The sequence below is a fragment of the Eurypyga helias genome, unplaced genomic scaffold (genome assembly GCF_000690775.1).
Source record: "Eurypyga helias isolate BGI_N326 unplaced genomic scaffold, ASM69077v1 scaffold11388, whole genome shotgun sequence".
Lineage (NCBI taxonomy): Eukaryota > Metazoa > Chordata > Aves > Eurypygiformes > Eurypygidae > Eurypyga > Eurypyga helias.
The window spans coordinates 53,529-74,144 of record NW_010267590.1 but is presented as its reverse complement, the minus strand read 5'-3'; the positions used below and the strand labels follow the sequence as shown (position 1 = coordinate 74,144).

Here is a 20,616-nt window from a genome sequence, read left to right as displayed (position 1 = left end):
CCTTCCAACGCAAGCCATGATTCTTGATTCTCCAACCTAACTCTCATGATTCTATGATTCTCCAACCTAATTCTCTCCTTATTGCCACACATGCTTCTCCTGCTGGTAATCAAGAACATGGCCTACTGACCAGGCTTGCCAATATAGATATTTTTAAGAGTGGAAAGTGGATTGTGCAGCAGACTGCAGCAGCAGATCCACAATGTGGATGCAAAACTAAATTGTGAACTAAAACGGAATCAGCAAAGAACATCGAGACCCCTCCTTTGTGGGCAAAATGGTAGCAGTCACTTGCATGGACTGGATAAGCAGCAACAGGACATGACCAACAAAATTTAAAAATCCCAAGAAATAAATAGTGGAACAAGCTGTCACAGAAGGCTGAGAAATTACCAGCAATATAGATGCTAAGAGTTACTCTAGATGTCCATCTGTCATGTTTTATCAACACTTTAAATCAATGACACCACGATGCAGGACAGGTGACCACACCAATGCCCTGGTGGACCTTGTCTTGTTCTAATCTGTGTTGCTGTCGAGGAGCCCTTACATCCCCAAGTGAGATCACTATTATTAATCACTATCACTGTTCCTTCTTCCCAATCTTCTGGTTTTTTTCTCTGAAACATTAATTAATAACTAGGAGCCACTTCCCTGCAATGATTTTCACACAATAAAACTGTTCATGCAAAATAGGTAAATTAAAAAGCTAAGAAATAGGGCTCTGTGTTGTTGAATGTAAACATGAAGAAGAAAAAAATAATTATGTCACTGGAAAAATGTTCAAGTCTGTGCGCAGCCTAAAGCAGAACAATTGCTGACTGATTTCTAAATTACACCTTTGTGATGCAAGTATCAATAAAAAGAACTGCACGGTATATGTTCTTAGCTGTGTAAAAATACACTGGATCATCATTTTCTGATTAAAATTTTATATAACAGCCACTTGTGATATTGGATTTAGCTTGAGACTTGAAGCAGCACAACAATACTAAATCCACTCAAGATGCCTCCACGTTTAGAAAAATGATCCAGCATCTTCTGCATTAATGAAGCTAGAAGGAAGAGAACTGAATGACAGCTCATTATCACAGCTGCAAGGGACCGGTTGCTCCAGCTACTAACCTCTTCTTCCATATATGCAGTTATTTATTTTCAATGAGAAAACTTTTCTAGTTGTAGGAACTCTACTCAATAATCTTACAAACATCTTCCTCCCACCAATGGAATTAGGGCATCTGAATTTCCAAATACTAAGATGCTCAAGGTACTTCAGAAACTAAATTCTTCACGGATAAGGGAGAGTGTTGCCTTTGTTCTACAGAAGATATGACCCTACTGATAACAGCTGCATTATAAAACTATGGCCGTATCTTACATAAATTATCTTATACAAAAGCAACTCTAATGTGCTTTTTATTTCTTGACCTGCTTCAGTGCCACACTCACACACACCTGGAGAAAGCTTGATCTGCTAAGTGATAACAGATTCTGAATGAAACCAACAGATTTTTGCAGGTCCTTAGGCTAGCAAGAAAGGGGAGGGGAAAGAACAAGAAAGGATTTTACTTTCACGGTACCTGCATGAAGCCATATTTGAGCCAAAGTCATCCAAGGATGCAAGGGACCTTGTTTAGGGGCACTGCTTTGCAGAGATGAAGCAACTTCAGACAGTGCTTGCTCCACTCTGGAAGCTGCTATTGATGTGGCATGAACTGAACCTGTAGATGTAATAAAAAAAAATTACCATCATGGAAAGAATGAAGTCCATATACGTTGCATAAAATATTTAATCATAACCCTTTTCATAACAGGTTTTATCCCAAACTCCTCAAGATTTAATTTACATGTACTGGTTTGGAATTTTTTTTTTGTGATGTCAGGTTAATTTTCCTTGTTATGAAAGCTTTTATACTGGCCTGAAAGACTATATAAAAACCACACAGAACATTGGTAACTACACCTGACACATTTTTGTGTTGCTACTATGAATACTCTCTATTAAACTTGACACCTCTTTTCTGGCAATGTACATTCCAAAAAAAGGTTTGTGATGGTATCGTGCACTGTAATCTTCAGGTTGCTGCATGCACTTTGATGTTTGTAATTACTATGTCTTTCCATAGAGTGCAATTAGAGGACTATTTTAAGACTAATAACAGTACAAAAAAGGAGAACTAAAATATACAAGATGATCACAACATACGCCATCATAAATACACAATTAAACTGCACGAATGTAAACCTCAGCTAATCAAGAAGGCTGAGTTCAAATGCCTTGTGACAAAAAAGTCCCCTGCATGAAGAACATCCCCAAAGCATAATATGCAAAGGATAACTCTCAAAGTGAACCATTTACAGGTGCGATGAGAACCTCATTGGCACTACATTGGAACTACCCTCTTCAAAGTACTGGAAATGAAAAAGCTTTTCTGACTAGAGAATACCTAATGGCAACAGTACTTGGAATGTTGTCCAATTACTGACATTGTATTTAGTCAGGATTCTTTTTTTTTTTAAATCAAAACCATGAGTATTTGAAACTACGCTCCTTCTGAACTAAGCTTCTAAGTATCGCTAGTTTTTTACAGTAACAAATGACAAAATCTCAGACTGGCTAGGCCTGATTAATAATTAATGGAAGTGCAATATTGCATACTGGACCAGATGAAAAATCTTCTAAAGCTCATCAGCATGTTTGTAATGGTCAACAATGGTAGGTACCTCGTAAGAAAGTATTGAATCCTGTACAGGCTAAGCAGCACCCCACAAGCTCATCCTCATCGCTAGCACTAGAAATACATGAAAACTTCACTCTCAGTATGACAGGTTTTCCAAGAATTTTAACAAGAAGGGATTTTCCACAAAAAACCCACTAATTCTTAGGTGTGACAAGATACATTTGCAGACCAGAAAAGTAGAAGAAATCCCTAGTACACAGACCAGTAAGATGTCTGAAAGCATGCGTCATATTTCTCTTAACTGACAGAAACAAGGGAAAAGCATCACAGGATATAATTAGCATTTCATTTGTCATTATGAACAAGAAATTGCCCTGAAGATCTGAAACTGTATCTGCCTGTGGAGTTTGCTTTCCTTTACTGGCTGATGAAACAACCCAAACTCCATCCTGCAGAGTTGAACATTCTCTAAAGTCTTTGTGTGTCTTTAAGGCTTAACTTCTGAAGAAATAGAAAAGGGAAGTCTGAACAAGAAGCATGAGGAATGTTTTCCAAGAAAAATACCAGCAAAGGTACCACCAATAAGAACTAGACACTAGTAAGCCTTTTCTTGTCTGATGTCCGTTTCTGCAAATGCACGTCACTGCAGCCTGTCACTTGTTAGCCTTCCAGGGACTAAGAGTGAAGGAGTTTCCTCATCTCTTCTATAGAGATTCCTCTGGAAAGGTGTGATGCACTCACACAAAGGATATCATCTATATCTTCTATTATTTAAAATAAGGACTCTGGCTACTAGCCAGGCCACAAGTAATCTCATACAGAAACTGTACTGTTAGATTTTAAGCCTCTAGTACTTAACCATAAAGTACATACGGTAATATATTATTAAAACTTTTTGTACATCAATTTCTACATAAAAAAGAACTATACTGTGATAAAATTCTTATGAGTTGCAGTGCCACCTATATTGAAGTTAAAACAGGGTGGATAACGAGTGCTTCCCATGGTAATTCCTATCCTGCACTTTATTATAATAGAGTGACAGAAAAAAAGAAAAAACTTTAAAAAATCTTTCTAGAAATTTTTTTTCAAAGTTTTACTGTACAACTTGAACAATTTCCTGTTTAAGAAAAAGGTATCCCTCAACCCATTGCAGCAATTAGTTCTCTGAAGAAAACACACACACACACACACAAAGTCATAGTCTTCAAGTACCCTTACTTCAATCATACTATTAAAAAACACTTACCTCCTGTCTTTCACTAAATTCATACAGCTGACATAAAAATGTATTCTAAATTAATAATCAACATTGAAATTCAACATAGACCAAGTAACCAAGTTTTAGAAACTCAGACTGCAGATTAATCAACTAAATTTAAGCTGTCTCTAAACAATATCCCAATTAAGTGGATTCTTGGGGTTTAAGTTTGAAGATCAATGTTAAGCAGCATACAAAGAAACCTTGTGTAATCTTCTGCAGGACTTTGGAAATCCCAGTCTTCCAAATCCTTCATGCTGCAATCTTATTTAAAATGTAGAGAACTTAAGGATCTTGCAAAGCAGCACAACAGCATCGATAATTGGGCTTTTTTGTTTAGTTTTGTTTCTTTTAAAACCCTCCTTGCAGTGGCTATTGAGAGATATCAAGCACAGGGCTACACTACACAGTTTCCAAATTGAGGAGGGATGACCTCCAGTACAGCCTTGCATATCTAATCAGCACAGCCACTGTATCTTTTATCACACTTTTACATCTTTGCTATTACCTTTTTTTTTTTTTTTAGTAACAGTAATCTTTTGACATTGCCCAATCAGGCATCTTTCAGGTACACTGCACTCATGCTGATAACTCTAACCCGTAAACCCCTAAATGCTTCTTTAGGGGTTTCAGCTGTCATCTGACTCACTTCTGGTTCATTTCTGTTAAAATACAATTGATAAGCTTTCATTATCCACACAACTAAAAATCATTTAAATATAATTTAAAGATCCTGTGTACTAAAAAGCTTTTTCTGACCTTCCTCCAAATTTTATTCAAAACCCTTTTCTTACTAGAACTAACTTACCTGACCTATTTGTTCCTTATTCTAACCTGAACTATTTGTTCCATATTCTGGAGTACTGCGTCCAGCCGTGGAGCCCACAGCATCAGAAGGATATAGACCAGTTGGAGCGAGTCCAGAGGAGGCCACAAAGATGCTCAGAGGGCTGGAGCACCTCTGCTGTGATGAAAGGCTGAGAGAGTTGGGCTTGTTCAGCCTGGAGAAGAGAAGGCTCCAGGGAGACCTTATAGCACCTTCCAGTACCTGAAGGGGCTACAAGGAAGCTGGGGGGGACTTTTTACAAGGGCCTGTAGTGACAGGACAAGGGGGAACGGGGTTAAATGGAAAGTGGGGAGGTTAAGATTAGATATCAGGAAGAAGTTCTTCCCAGAGAGGGTGGTGAGGCACTGGCACAGGTTGCCCAGAGAAGCTGTGGATGCCCCATCCCTGGAAGTGTTCAAGGCCAGGCTGGATGAGGCTTTGAGCAACCTGGTTTAGTGGAAGGTGTCCCTGCCCATGGCAGGGGGGTTGGAACTAGATGATCTTTAAGGTCCCTTCCAACCCAAACCAGGCTGTGATTCTATGATATTCAGAACTTTATAGTCACATTACCACTACAAAATGTATAGTAATTTCAGCTACAACTAGTAAAGGTAAATAGTGGTTTGTGAGAAACAGAGGGTAAAGAGTGGATGTTAAATTCTGCTCCAGGCCTTGCAGACCCTGTGTAGCCATTTATTGACTTGGTGGTTCCCTGTTGCTTTTGTCATAAGCTCTGCTTGCTCTTCCCACCTTATCTGTATTTTGATTCCTTTGGCCTGTGTTTAGTACCTACAGCCAAACACAAACATAACCTCACTCTCAGTGTCACAATTCAATCATTTGTAATTTCCTTCAAATGCTCACATAGAGTAGCAGTTAATTGCTGTTTTAAACTTTTACCCTATTTTTCATGCACACAAATACCCTTGATCTTCCCAGACAACTTCTAGACCTGCTATTATAGCATGACACTTAAGAATCAAGAAAAAATTGCCTCAAAATACTACAAGCAGCAAAGAGTGTTTATTTTTAGATGTAAAAGCATGAGGTCTGGAAGTTAATATATCAACAAAATTGATCCTGGCTACTCATTTTATTTTGTTTAATTTTGTTCTGAATCTTGTTTTACTAAAAAGGCCAAGTGCGAAACAGGAGTGTTTTTACAAGATCTAGAATTCACTACTTAGATTACTTACTGATTAACATCTGGAATCACAGTCACATTGCACACTGCAAGTGTGACAGAAGATCTTAGTCATAACAAAATGCTTCTAAAGCAAAGATATACAACCTCCCACTCAGGTTTCCTATAATGGATGACATTTGTCCTTAATGCAGAGTTTCTACTTACCTCACTAACATAAGATCTGCAGCAACCTATGGTTATGTCAATGTTTCAATTCAGATTGAAAACCTACTACCAGCCCTGTACAAACACAATTTAACTAAAAAGTTATCTCACAGAAACCTTTCTTTTCCAAGTCACACCACACCTACAGTTCAACTGCTATGAAAAACAGAGTTTAATTTATTCTCTTCATCCATTTCTTAAGGTAAATATTACAGGAGAGTTTGCATGAAACCCATCTATAAATACCGTTTATTAAGTCACCCTATGTAAATAAGTGTGCCACGACTTCTTCAGCTCTTTCCTTGGTCATTTCCCAATGAATTCTTAACAACGAAGCCTAATGGACATGAACTAGACAGGGACTCTATCAGCAATTAGTTGGTGTGCAGGTTTGGAGAAAAACAAAATCCTGTTGCTATGTTCATCAAATTTTCCTTCTGAAAATGGGTAAAAGAATGGACTGTCATCCTTCATGAAACATATTCATATTAACTGACAAACACACTATAACAGGATTTCTTTTCATACCATAAAAGTGCACATTACTAAACAGTTTTACATTCATCGCATTTTCAATCAACGGTTCAACATTTACGTAAAGAAAAAATGCTTTAAACGGCAATGCTCATGCAGGAGAAAAGAGGAAAAAACCCATGACTTTCAACTTCACATGCACACAAAGCTGGCAGTAAGAACATTAGTGGTGTGACATACAGAGAACTCTGTGCAAAAAAAAGCAGTCGCATGATACAAAGAGGCAGTACCTTCTGCAGGACTAATACATCACTGAATTGATGCATTTGATAAGATAGATTGGCAGGTTTAGCCAAAATTATCAATTTTTCCTATAAAATTCATTAAGTATCTGAGACACCTTTCACAACCACAAATTACAAAGCTAGCTTATCTCTTGGTACAAAGTTACGCATGGAGATGGTAGTAGTCAGGTATGGACAGCATCATTTATAGAGCCTCCTCTCAAAAAGATTTTCTGAGCTTAGTCACTGTTAAAGATGCTGTTTTATGCATCTTCCTACTTCTCACTCTTCCAGGAAATTGGTCTCCTGTATTACCTGATAACAATCTATGAAAAAGTAAACAATGAAAAAAGAATCCCATAATTTACTATTCAAGGTTATACAAACAACTTTATAATGTCACTGGTTAGAGAACAAACATTATTTCACATGCTGGTTAAAGCAGCAGTTCTTTTTATTGATCCATATTTTTCATTCTCTCTTTTATTTAGCATGTTTTTACATTTTCATTATTTTAAAGCATATTCTTAAGAGATTTATTCTACAAGCAAAATTTGTACCACAATTGAAAGCAGTAGTTTATTATGACTCATGACAGCAGTTGCAATGTTGCATTCTGGACCAAGATGCTTCTTTGGAACAGCAGTGACATAAATTACTCTCTAATACAACATACTGGCAGCTGGCCATTATGTTATACAAGACCTTCCCAATATACTTTTATTCGCAGTCCTCTAGAAATGAATACTGCCTCTTTAATTATTAAATGCAAGTGTTAGTTGAGTGCATTCAGATCTCATAAGATTACAGCCCGTGGGGTGACTGAATGGGCAAAGAGCATCAGCCTTGCTTTACACACTAGCAAACTTCCACTACTGATGGACAAAACATGTAGATTTTGTGGTAAAGGAAAAGGTGATTTAAGTCCTTAAGAAATTAATAGAACTGCACAGTGAATACTACTTACAAACTGAAAAAAGGGCATAAAACCCATGAAAGTAAGCATCTGATGGATTGCCTTTGAACAGATCAAACCACAAATTAAAATCCAAAGAGGAAGGAAAAAAACCCCAAAATATATGTATAAACCAAGAACTCCAAGAAAGCCAAGAGGATTTCTGATAATCTTCAAACTGTAAATCAGGTTTACAGGGTTTCAAAAGATAAAAAAATAACAACAGTACTGCTTACAATAAATGTTTTCATAGAGCCTTTGCTACATCTCTAAAATCAGGTTCCTGTTCAACAGAAACGGGAAGAAAAGTGAGTAATATAATGTGCTTTTTGATTCTTCACTAGAAAAAATATTCAACTGAGGAAAATATGGAACATGAGATCTTCAGCTCTGGTAACTATACTAACATGCTGTAAGCATCTAGGCAAACTTCTGCTTACTCAAAGATAGAGAGCTTTAACTTTCATTAATTATTTACACTGTACAAAGGACTCTAGTATCTGGGTTTTTTTTTTTCATGGTTCTACTACTTCTCATGCATATGGTGAAAGCTCCTTTCCCTGAGGATACAGTATCTTGGAAATGGAAAACTTGGGCTTTACATAATGAAATCCTTGCTTGGACTTCTTCATTGTTTCAGTTTGCCTTCATTCTCAAGTTGGTTCTTATTAACTTGTAGCTCTGCAAAGAACAAGTAATTTAATGCTAACTGGGATGTACTGTTTATAGAGCAGGTCTGAGCAAGTTCAACTCAACAACACCCAAACCTGGAACAGCAATCAATCTGCTATTCAAAGGCTTCAAGGAGAAAGTCGGACTTCAACCAGTTACACTTCCGTAAGACACACATTTCCTGGAGTCTAAAGGAAGTGCTTTTCTTTATTTCCAGTTACAGGCTTAAATGTGAGCTAGTGTTTTCAAAACTCCAGTCCCATGTCAGCTATTTTGACAAGTGAATTTAGCTAATACTCAGAGATTTATTTTCTACATTTTTTTAGGAATTAATATATTTGACATTGTACCAGGTAAAGGCTAGGTGTCAAAAATGAATTTCTTAAGATTGGATTACTATAAACGCGGTGACAAAACCAGCGCTATGCATGAAGCTATGAGTGAAGGACAATTGAACAGTAATGAAAAGGAGTTAAAAAGAAATGGCTGGAAAACTGTGTTGATTTTACCCTGCCACCTGAGCTACTCTGGCAGCATTACCGTACGGTTGTTATTCAAACAACATAGGGATTGATCTTACAGCAGCTTTAAATTGGCATCATTTCAATGAACAGAACAGCTCATGACCTGAAACAGCATAATGTTGATTTTCACTGCTCTAACACCTATAAATCATTTCAATTCACCCTACCTGTAATATGAAAAAACATACTATTATTTAGGCAATTTCTTTCTTCACGTGAATTTTCAGGGAAGGTTTTGGATGCAATTAGCTAAAGGCTCTCTGAAATTGTCATTAAAAACTGAACAGAGAAGAAGGAAATTCTGTGGAAAGGAGAGTCTTGTTTGGCAAAAGATGCCAGCAATGGAAATAATTTATAACTGTAAAAGCTACAAAGCAGTCTTGGCCAATAACCTCTTTTACCAAACACCTATCATTTTCTGTAACAGTCATGCGAACAGAGTATTAAGTGTCGGTAACTTTACCTCTTTCGGGCTCAATAAAACAGTCTATTCTGATGAAACTCTTAAAACCCATTCACTATTTAATGAAGTGCATCTGAAAGGCCAGATTTCATTGACACCGTTGAAACATAAACTGTTTAAACACGGTTTATCAGTTATGAAGATTATCAGAAAAATACCGCACACAAACTAACACGCCCATCAGGAATAGAAAACCAATTTACAGTGAGAAGGTGTACAGGGCTCGGGAACTTGGTCACAGTATGGAGAGGCTGCATGGGGCCAGACAAAGGTATCTGGCTTAGGATGAGGATGAGGAAGATGAGAAGATACAAACAGTTGGAGAGGAGACTCTGTTCTTGAGAGAGAAGATGAGGAAGTATCAGAGGCTAAAAAGCGAAACAAAGAGAATGATAAGGGGGCGGGGGGGGAGGAGGGGAGGAAAGAAAAAAGATCCAAGAACAGGGTTTAATGGGCTCATGGATGCCAAAAGGTGCAAAGCATTTATTTCACCGTTCAGTAAGATAAAAAGGCTTCTACATAACATAAATATCACTTCTTCTGAAAGCAACTTTAAAAAAAAAAAAAAAAAAGCCCTGTACTCATGTACTCTCCTTCCATACTAAAACAGATTAAAAAAACAAATTAAAGATTTTTTTTCCTCTGTGTTCTAATGCATAAATTTGTAAAATATATTTAAGGAGAAATAAAGACCAAGGTTTAAAACTCAGGTTCTATTGTTTCTTCCCATGATAAACTCAGAGGACTGCAGCCAATACACAACAAACTGAATGATCTGTTTTTGAAAAGACTGAGTGCAACTTACCTTAACTAAAACAGCCAACTGAGGCTCAAGCGATTTGCATATGCATATCTAGCTTTGGGTAGGAAATGTGCCTGCTCCCTGGGAGATATACTTCAGGGATTGATCCATCAAAACTTTTTTTTCCCCCTTCATATTTATTTCCTTATATATATACACAAATAGGGGTGCATGCCACTTATGGCAAACCAGCTGAAAGAGGAGGCAACCTTAAAAGTAGATTTGCCACAGTTAGTGGTCAGGGCATTAGAGTTAACAGTCTAGCCTTGTAAGGAATCCACAATACACTCTTTTTATACGTCAAAGGTTACACAAATTTAAACCCGAATAATTTTTGATTATGGGATTGGTAAGAGGTCTATAAAAAACTGCTTTTTAAGATTTTTCCCCCCCCCCCCAAATTTCAACTTCCGGTTAACTGATACATCTAAGAAAAAGAATGTTTGACACCCGTTACAGCTAGATGTATTTTTTTGTTAAGGATTTTAAAATTCAAATTGCAAGTACGTAAGACTTCAGATTTAAATTTTAGCTTTCATTTGGTACTCTCATCTTGGTACTCATACTGGCCAAACTCAAATTAGACAGGCAAAGGGGATCATCATCATAGGTGGCAAGCAAAGATAGGAAGGGGAAAATTTCCAAATGTTCATGTGTATACCCCCCACAGAAATGCATACACATGACAGTGTTACAGTGTATAAAGAGAAGGGGAGCAAACACTTCTGTCCTAAGAGGATTTTCTGCAATACCTTTCCCGCATACTCCTATTTTAACATTTGTTTATTTATTTAAATGTCAAATCCCTTCTGCATTTCTAATCACTGGGGATCCACAGAATTTGCACACAAGCTCTTTCAGCCTATCAAGGTCTATCACCTCGATCATGTATTGTTTCTATCATCTACCTTTTGTGAGCAATGGTTTTTTTGGCAGTCTGCTTAAAGTTTTCTCAACCAAACACTACGACAAGCTTGACTTCTTTTATTCTTACAGTACCATAACCTTTTAATTTTAACAAAATTTTTATATAATCCTCTGGATCAAGAATTTTGGACAAAACTTGGAGACAGAGCTTTTGTATGTATACTACTGTATACATACAGTAGATAAAGCTCTAGTCCTTATCAGAATTTGAATATTGGTATTGCAACAAGGTTTCTTACACCAAAGTTAACTGTTAAAACAATCCCACAAGCAAAAAACAACCCCACCTCCTCCCAAGAAACAAAGAGAGACTCCCCCAACCTATCCACTACAATTATCTTTCATAAGAAAAATAATCGAAAAGGAACCCCATATTTTTAATTTCCCATCCTGTCCTTCTTGGCAGTAGATATAAGCTCTAACAACACAGCTGAGATTCAGAAAAAATCCAAATTGGAACTTAGAGAAAAATCAGAACGCATGTATAGATCCTGTTTTCTAATCAAGATATTGGCTGCAGGATTTGAATCTGGGGCAAGCTTCTTGAAAAAGCTCACTGTTTCGGATGAGGGTTCGTTTTTACTTAAAAGTATTGAGGAATATGCAGTCCTTAAAAAGCACCAATTCATTACGCTCTCAAGTCTGGCAGATATAAAATATGACCCCTCAAAGGTGTAGATTAAGAGCTTTGTGTCCCCATGGGGTAAAAAAACAAACAAAAACCAACAGCTAACCACTAAAAAATTCCCACAACATGCCCTCCAACAAGCACTTTTTTTTGAGGCATAAAATAAAACATCTACATCTATGTCTGTCTATATATGTATATGAAACATTTAACATCTAGTTATGTCCTTAAAATGAAAGAATGAGCTAGACTAGAATATAGGATGATCACATAGAATGACATGATCTTATACTTTTTAATTATATGAATACAAAAAGACAGAAAATTCCACACTAGAGTCAGCAAGCTAAATTATGCCATACTTCAGACCATATCATATTGCAGTTCTTTGAAATCACGTGACCTGATTTTTGTAATGAAAATTGTTTGACACTACAGTAAGCACAGAACACTTCTTTTACATAATTTCATAATCGAGTGAACATTCAGAAGTTAAATATCTAAATTGGATTTTTCTATACTGCACAATTCTGATATGAAACTAAGAGATACATTACACATTTCAACGTATCTTAACTTATGGGTCAGTGTACTCTAATTCATAGGCTGGCAAATGTTCCCATAAGCTGTTTGTGTCTGTGTGATTGATCAGAAAATCACATCTGAAAGGTGCCAGGAAAAGCATGCTACAGTTCTGAGATAAAACCCAGGAAACAGAAAACTCTCAATATTTAGAATGCAAATAACATACTGTGAAGATTTTTGGAACTAGCATGATCATGGTAATTCCTTCTGTAACTTTCACAGAATGCATGGCTCACCTGCTTTTTGGCTGTATGACTTCTAAGGCATATCAATTTGCATTGTGATTAACTGAATGTATTTAAAATAGGCAAACCACATATTATAAATATTTAGTGACAAGTAACAATCTTAGTGCACCTGTGCACCAAATCTTTTGATATATATATATGAAAATATCACAGGATGTATGATTTGTAATAAACAATTTTTACTTATAACGTCAAAGCTATATCTACAGTAAGCAAAACCAGCCATGTAATTGTGTTTTAATATATATTAGAGACTTTAATGAATTCTGAGATAAAAAGTTTTGTGAACTTTTTCTGATTTTAAAACCTTTTAAAAAGAAAATATGTGCACATATTGAATGGACAAAGAGCACAGGGTCTTGGCAAATAGGCTAGATCAAGATGCTAATTTTTAGCCCTTGCATAAGAAAATACCACAAAGACCAGCAAGATCCCTACTACAGATATTTAAATTTACAGAGATTGTGGTCAGCAATTACTTCATAAACTGAAATGTAAAAAATCTTATATTGCACAATGTCTGCTTCCATTTATATGACAACTACGAAAATATTATTTCATTTTGCAAAAATATAAGAAAAACCGAGCAAAATCTAGCTATGGCCAGATTATTTTACTTATTTTATTGTTCAAATGTAATTCTTACCTGTTTCAGGATCACTGAAATCTGGTAATGTTATTGTATTAAGCTGTCGTCTATCAGCAATAGCTCTGTCTAACAGGCTGCTCCCACGTCCAGAATCGCTGTAATGAAGTATAGAAATTGTAAGCTATTAAAATATAAAATTATATACTGAGATACAAGTTGCATGCTGCCCTCCTCCCACAAAGGTTCTTGCTATAAAAGTTCTTGCTATGAACAAATTTAGTACCAAGCACCACTAACCACTCACAGTGCATTAAGGCAGCTGAATTAAAACAGAATTAAGCTGAGCAAAACTAAATCCATATTTACTTCAGCAATTACATTTTCATAATTACTACAACCATGATGGGAATACAGGCTTTTAATTTGATTCATAGAAAACAGCTTTACAGAAAGGATTTGCTGTACCTTAAACTTTTATATAATATGAGGTACAGCCCTCAAGTAAGCCGAGATGGCAGATAGAAGTTTGTAAAATCCACACTTTTCTCAGACTGAAGAGAAACACAAAACCTAGGAAATCTAATTTTAGGTAAAGATGTTATAAAGATGCCATAGCTAAATTTCACTTAAAAAGACACAATTCTTATCTATAGATGAGTTTTGGGTTTGTTTTTTGGTTTTTTTTTTTAAACATACACACATGCATATTAACTGCCTAATACTGAATTTGCTAATCCACAGTAGGAACATCTTGAACCCTTCCAACACCTCAGCAGCCTGAGCAATAGCAGTGGTTTTCACTGATTGCTCCTGTGGACAAATGCACTTAATTTTCACTTTAGTTGTAACTCAGTATCTGTCCCTCAGGCTTCTTCTTGATATACTTGATGGAAGACTAATTGCTCCTAGACACACTATTAAAGATTCAGGAGAAGAACAGGGACTGAAGAACTAAGTCCTCCTTCTCCTTAAGATGAGTATTGAAACACACTGACAGAAAAGTGTGAAGACAAACATATGGGCACTCCTTCTTTAACATTCTATGGTTAATACAGTAATTTCATTTTTCAGACTCTAAGTCTGATACTATTCACTACCAATTAATAGCATTTTTAAAACCTCACTTAAAAAAAAATACCCCACAAACTTGAAAATAATTAAGCTTTAAAGCAATTGGGTTGTTAGCCCAACTTCAGAATGCAAACATTTGCCTCATTCTCACTGAAGAGAAAAAACTCCACAAAATTCCTAGCTTAAAGTAAAGCCTGAGAGACCTTAATATCCAAGACTGGAATTCAGTACAACTTTCCATTTGCCTTAATTTTAAGATCCTTTCCTTCCGAATTTGAACGGAGAGAAAAGAAAGAAGCCTTTCAGCAACCCTTTATAGTTGCACACTATAAAAACCAGTGAAACAACTTCTCTTTGTACAGCTGTTACTAAAATGGTATAAATAAAATTTTGCATTACCCTAACATGATTGCATGACTGTTTTCCTTAAGAAATGATGTCATTATAGAAATCCACAGGAAACAGAAGAGAACTTTCTGGGACACACACTATCAACCATAGTTGTTACATCAATAATTTGGTGCACATTTTCTGGTAACCGCTATGTTAATTACTTCCTCAATCCACAAACAATCACATGTCAAATGCTGCTGACAAGGAGAGCCAGGCTTAGCATAAGTATCTTCCAAGCACAGCACCAGCATTGTGGGTTGTTCTGTTTTCCCAATGCAAACTAAGAAGTAGAAAAGAACTGAACTATTTTCTAACAAACTTCAAGCAGCAGGCTGAAGATAAACATTTAAACCTTGCAAGCCTTGCACCATAAACTAAGTTTTAAATTCATATTAACCATCTCATGAGGAAAATATTTGTATGCCAGTTAAAGACAAAAAAATTGATCTGAATCAGCTGAACAAAGGTAAGACACAGGATTGCATCTAGCCCTTACATTGTGTAGTATACCTACTTATACATAATTTATTTTCATTATTAAAAGATTATTGAGGATACTGTACACAACTTTAATCCACAAAATATGATTAATTGCAAGGAAAAATACTTAACATAAAATACAGCTTTATCAAAAAGTGAGTTCTTATTGGGAAAATGATCACTCAAAATTAGTTTTCAGTCTAAATCAGAATAGAAAAAGATGTTTCACATAAGCATAAAGGATATTTAAATCTTTGAAATACAACATTCTAAAAAGGTTTCAAATTTTTAAAAGACCTTTTATTATTGGCTTAAAGAACTATTTTTAAAAAAGCTTCAATTATTTCCAGGGGGAGACATAATTTTCAAATGGTGCTTTTCAATAAAATGAAATATGTGTTAAAATTACAGAGGTTGGAAAACCTAAGTTTTCACAACAATCCTGCATCATTACTCTTCACTACGTCTGGAGTGCAGTTGGATGAATAGAACTTCCCAGTCACATCTCAGGTCTGAATGATAACTGTTATCCCAGTCAGACAGATCTCGAGCACTGAAATACAATGTGTAGGTATTCAACCCTTAAATTTCACATGGACCATCCAAAGAAAGGTTACAGACAGGTGTTCTGTATTCACTGTTTGATATAACTCTGAATGTGTGATTTGTGAAACCTGTCTCTTTCCATCATGACACTTATCAACAGCTCCTGTCCATTCTGTTCCTAATTTGATTTTAACTTTTTGCCATAAACCAGAACTTCAAGAAAAGCTTTAAATGTTGAAATAAAAAAAAAGCAGTAAAACCTATCAGATGCAAAGTAGTCCTTGTTAATTTTTCCACTTAGATGTTCTTGCAGACCAAAGACGTGAGCATTAGGAAGCGTTGCTGTTTGAAGCTGACACAGCCAAGAGCAAGCTTTCACAGGCACTGCTGATGTCTGAAGGAAGCAGTACTTAACGTGCATTTACCATGGCACAGCAGCTCTTAGCACAGGGACAACAAAGTTATGACAAGCCATGATTAGAGCCCTGATCCGTGCAGAGAATGTAACAGCAGAGATGGAAGGTTCAAAGTCGTGCTGGAACACACGTAAAGCCTCACTGAAATTAAGCTTACACAGAAATGGTAACTGTTCTGCACAGCACAGCATTATGACAATAACCTCTTAAGCTCCCGTCCCCTGACACACAACCAGCCAACTAAAATAAACTACCACCCACTAAGTTAGAAGTTCTCTCCCAGGTCCCTGGTGCTAGTTCTGTGACTTTGAGTTGAAAATAATTCAGCTCAAACCTTTCTGGTTGCTGATGTACTTGCTTCCTATCACCCGAGTCCTGCACCCTGTGCCACAGCGCGGTATCCACCAGCCCCAGTGTGCTGTGACTGACCCAGGTCCCTTCCCAGGCTTTTCCTGCCATGCTCTCCAAACTTCCCTGCTCTGAACTGCTCACTAGTTCACCACAGAGAGAAGTAACTTTCCCTCTTTGGCCATTAGGCCAACTCTTTCAATCTTCTTGAAGAGATGCACGTGTTTACGTAACTGACATCAAAGAGCAAAACCTGAACAGATAATGTTCATCATACTGCTCTACTGGTACCTGATGCCACCTGGTACTAAGCTTTCCTGCTGCAGCATCGCTTCTCTAGAAACTGTCAACCCTTCGAACCACCAGCCAGCAGGAAATTCTGTTTGTTCTCCAGGACAAGCTGTTGATAAACATGTTGAATAGTACCAGCATGGACTTCTGCAAAGTGGCCTTCCCATTTTTTTCACAGCTTATCTAAATATATATGGCAAAGGATCTTCAAAGAAGCATTTTGGAAACCCAAACAGGACTAGTACCAACTTATCTAAATACTTGTTAATGCCTTTGAAAAACCTAAATAGGTTCACAAGCAAGACCTCTCTTTAAAGAAAACCCATGCTGTCATTGCAAGCACATCATGTTTTATCCACGTGACCTGTGATGTTTCTATAGTCATCACATGGTTCAACACATAGTTCTCCTTCATTTTAAAAGTCCTTGAACTAAATTTCCACTACAGCATTCTCTCAACTAGCCAATAGTAAAGGCTCTATAACCCAGACTGGGGAAAAACTCAAGATGATACCAGTACATTTAGTCCCCTCAAGGAGAATGGCAGAATTACCCAATCTGTGTAATCAGTTCTCATCACTGCAGAGTTTATTAGCTTTGGGGTACCTTACTTCACAGAACTCTTGGTAGTTTCGGCATGTCCATCAACCGCTACCTTTACACTTCAGTGTCCAGATGCCCAGATTAGTTTGTTCATACGAAATACCAGACCAAGTAAAAGCAGGAGTTCTGGACTAATACTGTCCTGAGCAAGGTACCGAGCAGCCCAGAATCCTACAGCATCTTACCTTGGGTTAGTGAGATTATAGCAGGATTTCCAAATCTGGAGCATGTGTTTACAGGTAAGGAGTGCTTCATCTGGGCCTCTGCACAGGGACTCCAACTTGACTTTTGTAAACAGTAATCTAGTGAAAAGGGTAAGTAAATTAAGAAAGAAGAGAGATTCCAATTCAAGCAAATCATTTTTAAAGGTAGACAACATCACACCAAACTGGAGAAAACAGCTTCAAAGACAGTGTTAAGTTAAATAATTGTTTCATGAGTAATTATAATAAAGCCAAATGTCTAACGTCATCAAAGTAACAGTGCTTTTTACAAGATGGCCTTTTCAACTGGATAGAAGCAATAGTTAACAGGATTTTAATTAATTGGCTCAGATGATAATTATCTAACATATAACTCATGAAAGAAAACAGCTCTGTACTGATGCAAGTTACTTCCCTATTATATTAACTCCTGTTATAGGAAGTGGAAGAGGCTATACTGAAAAAGATACCAACTAGACCAGAAAGATTCACAGGGTTGGTACAGTCAACAAGAAAATGTAGCTCCACTCCACATTCTGTTGCCATCAGCAGGCACTAAAATTGACGTTTAACTTGAATTGTGATCATTTTTAATATTTACAATTGACAACCTGAAGAAAGCACGTAATTTATAAAACATGCAGCAAACTATTCATAATGGAAGCCACTATAAATTAATTCTGATTTCAAAGTTGGTGTTTCTACTGGCAGCAAGACAAAGCGCACAGCCTCGTAAGATGATGACTACATAGTCCTTTTACATTAGACGTATCAGTAGAAGGTTCTCCACAGAGATTAACTTAGACACCTTCCTGGATAATTAAAGAACATAAATGAAACATGACAATAAAGAAGCTATTCAATTGGTATGCATCTTTATAGGAGCCACAGCATGTGGGAACAGAAAATACACTGGAAAAACACTAATTTAAAAGCAGTTTTTAAATCTGCAAGATTAAAGAGCACAAAGCAGGAGGACAGTGTGCATAGAAAGCCGTTAGCCTACTTTCTGTTTTTAAATCCAGGTGTACTTTGGCATTTTATTCCAGTGCATCCTTAACCATCCTAAGTGAAAAATTTATGATTGGTCATATGGTTTGTGTGGGAAGACTGAGAAGGGTGTAGAGGGTGGGCATGTGTGAAAGCTCAGAACTTTCTTACACCAAATACAAACCTTGAGGCTGCTAATAGTAACTGCAAACTGCCAGAGGGTTTTCTCAAGAATAAGATATGACATCAAGTGCCTCAGCAAGTTACAGTAGCTAAAAAGCTTCAGTGTTGCACTGAACGTCCTTTGGAGAAACTACCCAGCATGTAAATGTAAAAATGAATCACACTATCTTAATTGTACAATGTGTGTTGCTGGGATTGAGGAGGGAATGAAAGGCAGGTCGCTGAGTTTAAGAGAATGAGCACCTGTAGGTAAGTAAGGTCAATAAGGTCATACAAAGTCTCACCTGATGTCCTGGAGGAACACAGGAAAGAGTAATCAGTTACACAGCTTAGTTTTCTTCCTATTGGTAAACTGGATTTGACTACACAGGGATCTCAATAGATAATTTAAAACCTAAAGAAGCTGAAAGTTAACTTAACAAATGGGCAAAGGAAGGGAAGAAAGGGTAAGGAGGCAACAGGCAGGAGGAACACCATGTAACAGACAGGTCTCCCAAATTAACTTAATTCTTCCAAGTTCCCCTGAAATATGGCTGGAGGTACAAGTTGATAACAAGATAAACAAACAGACCAGGTAAGAGTATTACCAGGAAGGTTTCAGAAACCATGAGGTAGATCATATAAAAAAGGATTTTCTGAAAGGTCAGCTTCAAGCATCTGTGGAAAGAACTCTCCTGGAACACAGCCTGGATTACTGACACAAATAATTTTAAACTTTACAGGGGCATTTTCATACTTGTTTTTAATACACTATTAAAAATGGTGAAGAATGGATAAAATTTACCAAGAAATAGAATGATGAAAATCAAGCTGTACCTTTTATGAGTTCATGAATTACCTGGTTCTGTCTGTTTGTAAGAGTCAGAGGTTTAAATTACTGGCACGTGGTGCAGAACAAAGCAGGACCGAGTAACCACAGCATGCTGGGACAGCACTCATGACTAAGAATGAGGATACTGGGGAATAGACACTACTCAAAGTAGAAATGAAGAGTATAACAACGTGTCAAACTGGAATAAATATAACAGATAACAAGAACAGAAATCTGTTTGGGTCAAATCCTTTGGCGAAGGGAACTAGGTAAAACTGGTTCTGTTAAACACATTAGGCTGATGGGGCACTTGTTACAGAACCAGTGTTTGACATGGATGCAGATCTTTAATGTTAGATAAAAATAAGGTGAATTGTATCATTTTAAGAGACTAATTGCCCAGGAACAAAATGGAGAACAAGATCAAACTCTTAAGGGGAAAGACTTAGCTATTCTTGGAGCTAATAGCTGATAAATTTATGAAATAGTCACTGAAGCACCAAATTAATCCATCACTTCAAGACTGTTGTCACTAACTAATGAGGACATTATAAAACAGATGCTTATAATCTAATCCATACATCACTGGATTTTTATTTAAATAAAGAATGAAAATTCCCAAATGCTTTATAACTAGGTGTTTGAATTTCAGTGGCATACACCCAAATAATTTGATAGTGGAGATTAGCAAAGACACCTGAGATACAGCAAAGGCCTGTCATTTAACACAAAGATACTAAAATGTTTAAGGATCTGAGTCTCCAGATGAAGGGGTAAAATCCAATGTTTGACAAGTCAATCATTGATAACATTGTGCAAGTAAGACATCAGAAACATGCAGAGATCCTATTAAGAATAGCAGGGGACAGAGAGGGGAGAGAAGGAAAAGTCAGCACAGAAAGCTGCATTTTAGGTACATAGTAAAAAGTAAAGGCAATGGATACCTGAACAGGTAATTATACAGCAAAGTTAGAGTCTTTAAAGGTTTTTTTTTGTATTTAAGTAAGGGGG

The 20,616-nt window shown here is 36.8% G+C and overlaps 1 protein-coding gene across 1 annotated transcript in view; it reads right to left on the bottom strand.

The window, feature by feature from the left end:
- Positions 1 to 1,580: 1,580 nt before the first annotated feature.
- The window catches only part of TTC7B (tetratricopeptide repeat domain 7B), a gene marked incomplete at its 3' end in the record, with an annotated part of 70,815 nt that continues 51,779 nt past the window's right edge, over positions 1,581 to 20,616 (bottom strand). The window contains exons 12-14 of the mRNA XM_010157476.1: positions 17,604 to 17,720; positions 13,328 to 13,425; positions 1,581 to 1,721 (exon numbers count right to left, since the gene is read on the bottom strand). Coding sequence (XP_010155778.1) covers positions 1,581 to 1,721; positions 13,328 to 13,425; positions 17,604 to 17,720 — 356 coding nt within the window. The remainder of the gene's footprint in view (positions 1,722 to 13,327; positions 13,426 to 17,603; positions 17,721 to 20,616) is intronic.